The sequence below is a fragment of the Sinocyclocheilus rhinocerous genome, unplaced genomic scaffold (assembly GCF_001515625.1).
Source record: "Sinocyclocheilus rhinocerous isolate Xijiao unplaced genomic scaffold, SAMN03320098_v1.1 scaffold1038, whole genome shotgun sequence".
Classification (NCBI taxonomy): Eukaryota; Metazoa; Chordata; class Actinopteri; order Cypriniformes; family Cyprinidae; genus Sinocyclocheilus; species Sinocyclocheilus rhinocerous.
This window is the reverse complement of record NW_015632707.1, coordinates 30,651-33,980: the sequence shown is the minus strand read 5'-3', so window position 1 is coordinate 33,980 and position 3,330 is coordinate 30,651. Positions and strand designations below refer to the sequence as shown.

At 35.6% G+C, this 3,330-nt stretch overlaps 1 protein-coding gene across 1 annotated transcript in view; it reads right to left on the bottom strand.

Annotated features, from left to right (window-relative positions):
- The window catches only part of LOC107742719 (ATPase family AAA domain-containing protein 2B-like), a 128,776-nt gene that overhangs the window by 115,744 nt on the left and 9,702 nt on the right, over positions 1–3,330 (bottom strand). The window contains exon 5 of the mRNA XM_016555757.1: positions 1,086–1,233. Within this exon, the coding sequence (XP_016411243.1) occupies positions 1,086–1,233 (148 nt within the window). The remainder of the gene's footprint in view (positions 1–1,085; positions 1,234–3,330) is intronic.

Sequence of the window (3,330 nt, the reverse complement as noted above, 5' to 3'; positions counted from 1 at the left end):
TAAGTATATACTATAAAATTAAAATACATTTCTTTTAAATGTATAGCATATTTTTTAATAAGGCAACAACATATGATAGATACGATAGGACAAAACAAATACAGTGCAGCACGAACTGTTTTTATACGGTCTATGAGCACGAAGCGCTTACAATGTGCGCATCCGGTGTGCAGAATGATGCGCTTGAAGCAACACGGCGTCAGGCTGTGACGCCATGTTGCTTCAAGCGCATCATTCTGGACACCGGATGCGCACATTGTAAGCGCTTCTTGTTAAAAACTGCAAAGCACAAAGGGAAGAGAAATTGATGCGTAGTGTATTATATCTGTGCAACAGTTATTGCGCCTTTCTTTTAACAGTTTTAAATTTCAGTTACTGTGCACGTTAAAAACAATTTATAGTCTTTTCTACGCCGTGTTTTGTTCTCACAGACACCCGGTGGCAAGTAACAAAACAACATTAAACTCCGGCAAGAAGATAAAGTCCTTTTTGCAAAATCATAGACATGTATTTACAAATCAAGTATAATGGGAACACAGAATGATCTTGGAGAGAGCTTTACCGAGCTGACTGCTGTAACCGAACGCGACCAGGGTTTAAAGGCTGAACGAATGACTGACAGCCACAGCGGAGAAAAGAGTTTGTGTGAACTTTAATGTAAGGACTTAAATATTCATATGTAGCTCACATTAAGCTATCGTATGGCTTCAGAAGTAACACAGAATAATTTGCACAATCGGGAAAAATAAAAAATAAAAAAAATCTCGGATTTGGATCGGCCCTCTCTGACCAATACCCGATCCGAGAAAAATGGCACTATCGGAGCCGATACCCGATATGAATATCGGATCAGCGCATCCCTAGTCTAGACGTATAAAGACAGCTAATCATGTGTTCATGTATTAAATGTCTGTCAGCATTAAGAAAGCAGGAACGTTTCTGAACAAGCTGTTTTTGAACATTAGTAGCATTAAATTGTCTTTCTAGAATGTTTTGAGTTTGAAAATTTACAGAAATCTTTTATTTCAAGACAACTACAATACTTCAGGCATGAATTAGCTATGTATACAACAATCAGCATTTACCTGTTGACAAGTTGGTCGAAAAGTAAACTCTGATTGAGGTGTTCGAACTGGGACTTCCTGACGCGACGGCTTCTCTTGAGCTCAACATGACCGTTCATGCGACCGTGGTTCCCATCTGATGTAGAATCACCCCTCAGACTCATTCGACCTATGGGTTAAAAAAGGAGTTACTAAAACCATTACCTACTGATGAAGAATAACATCATAATGACATCAAAACTGATGTGAATCATATAAAGGCAGCATAGTTGAAGTATCTATTACGTATATTGATTGGATGGATATTGTGACCAACGTAACCAACACTGAGAGAATGACTTTTTTTCCATTAAATCTACAGATGGATTCATATTTGCAATACTAGGAAAATTTATTGTGTTTACAACTTTATCTGATACAGGGCTCGACATTAAGCCTTGACATGTGCTTGTCCTTCGGACAAGTAAATCAGTCATTCACTTGTCCGAGTAAAAATGTTACTTGTCCAGGGCAAAAAAAGCCTTTTTTTCCCTTTTTTTTTGGGCGTAAATGTAATCCATTCTGAAGCAATAGTCTCATTTAAACAACTCATTTCCCTCTATTTGTGATATTTGCCTTAAATTGATTTCTAGGACACTTTTTTATTTTATGAAGCGCAATATTTTTCTAACCTTACTAAATGTACGTGTCATCACTTACGTCAAATTCTTAAATTTTATCAATACATTCAGTTAGAATAATTAGACTCTGTATGGTTGTTACCATTCAAATGAAATCAGTATCAACAAACTCCAACTGAAGCTGCATCGAACATTCTATTTAGATGTATTTACTCAGACTGTTTAATGAAGATAAGAGGTTCCATAAATGCATTTACACAGTAAAATTGCAAATGCATAAATAATGTTAAGATGAGTTTTGTAAGATGAATGTTTTACTATTTTTAACATATAAATATGAAATGTTGGAAAATGCAATGATACTTTTAAATATGAAACCAAACCACCAGTAGGAGGCGGCAAGTCACTGTCTTAATGAGTGAGTCACTGATTCAACCAATTAGTTCAAACGGCTAATTCATTCAATAAATAAAGCAAGTGGCTTTCTTTATGAATGGCTCACTGAATCATTGACTCACCCGATTCGTTCAAAAATGCTGAATCAGTGTTTTTGAAAAATTACATACCCTACCTTTAATCAGCATATTTGTGATATTTGCCTTAAACTGATTTCTAGGACACTTTTTAACTTTATAAAGGGCAATATTTTCCTAACCTTACTAAATGTGTGTCATCATTTACGTCAAATTCTTAAATTTTATCAATACATTCAGTTAGAATAATTAGACTCTGTATGGTTGTTACCATTCAAATGAAATCAGTATCAACAAACTCCAACTGAAGCTGCATCGAACATTCTATTTAGATGTATTTACTCAGACTGTTTAATGAAGATAAGAGGTTCCATAAATGCATTTACACAGTAAAATTGCAAATGCATAAATAATGTTGTAAGATTAATGTTTAACTTTTTTTAACATACAAATATGAAATGTTGGAAAAATGCAATGATACTTTTAAATATGAAACCAAACCACCAGTAGGAGGCGGCAAGTCACTGTCTTAATGAGTGAGTCACTGATTCAACCAATTAGTTCAAACGGCTAATTCATTCAATAAATAAAGCAAGTGGCTTTCTTTATGAATGGCTCACTGAATCATTGACTCACCCGATTCGTTCAAAAATGCTGAATCATTCAGTAACGAAACACCGCTGTGTGTTGCTCGGAGATGCGCGGCTGTTCTGCTGTGGCTTTGCTACTTGTTTATTGAACCACTGTTGTATAAAATCAATGTCACATTTGCAATCGTGCTGGTGCTTGGTCGTGTGATGTTGCTTACCTATATCATATATGTTATATAGAATATTTATCTTTTTTTTTCTACCACAGTATGTTTGTTTATGTTTTTTTCTTTGTGTGTACTGTTGCGCCTATTAGTTTAGATTTTTCCGTGAGTCAGATAACATTAGGCTGCACGAGCCTCAACTGACGCAACCTTGATACTGTCAAAACATTATACGTTATCAGTCACCGTTTACTCTGAAAGTAATAAAATCAGAATCATTCTCATCAAAGTTTCGGTGCTGCCCTTGTTATTGTTTGTTATTGATGTTTTAATCAGGTTACTTGTCCGGTCGGGCAAGCAAAATTCTCTTTCACTTGCCCCTTCACAAAATCCACTTGTCCCGGACAAGCGTTAATGTC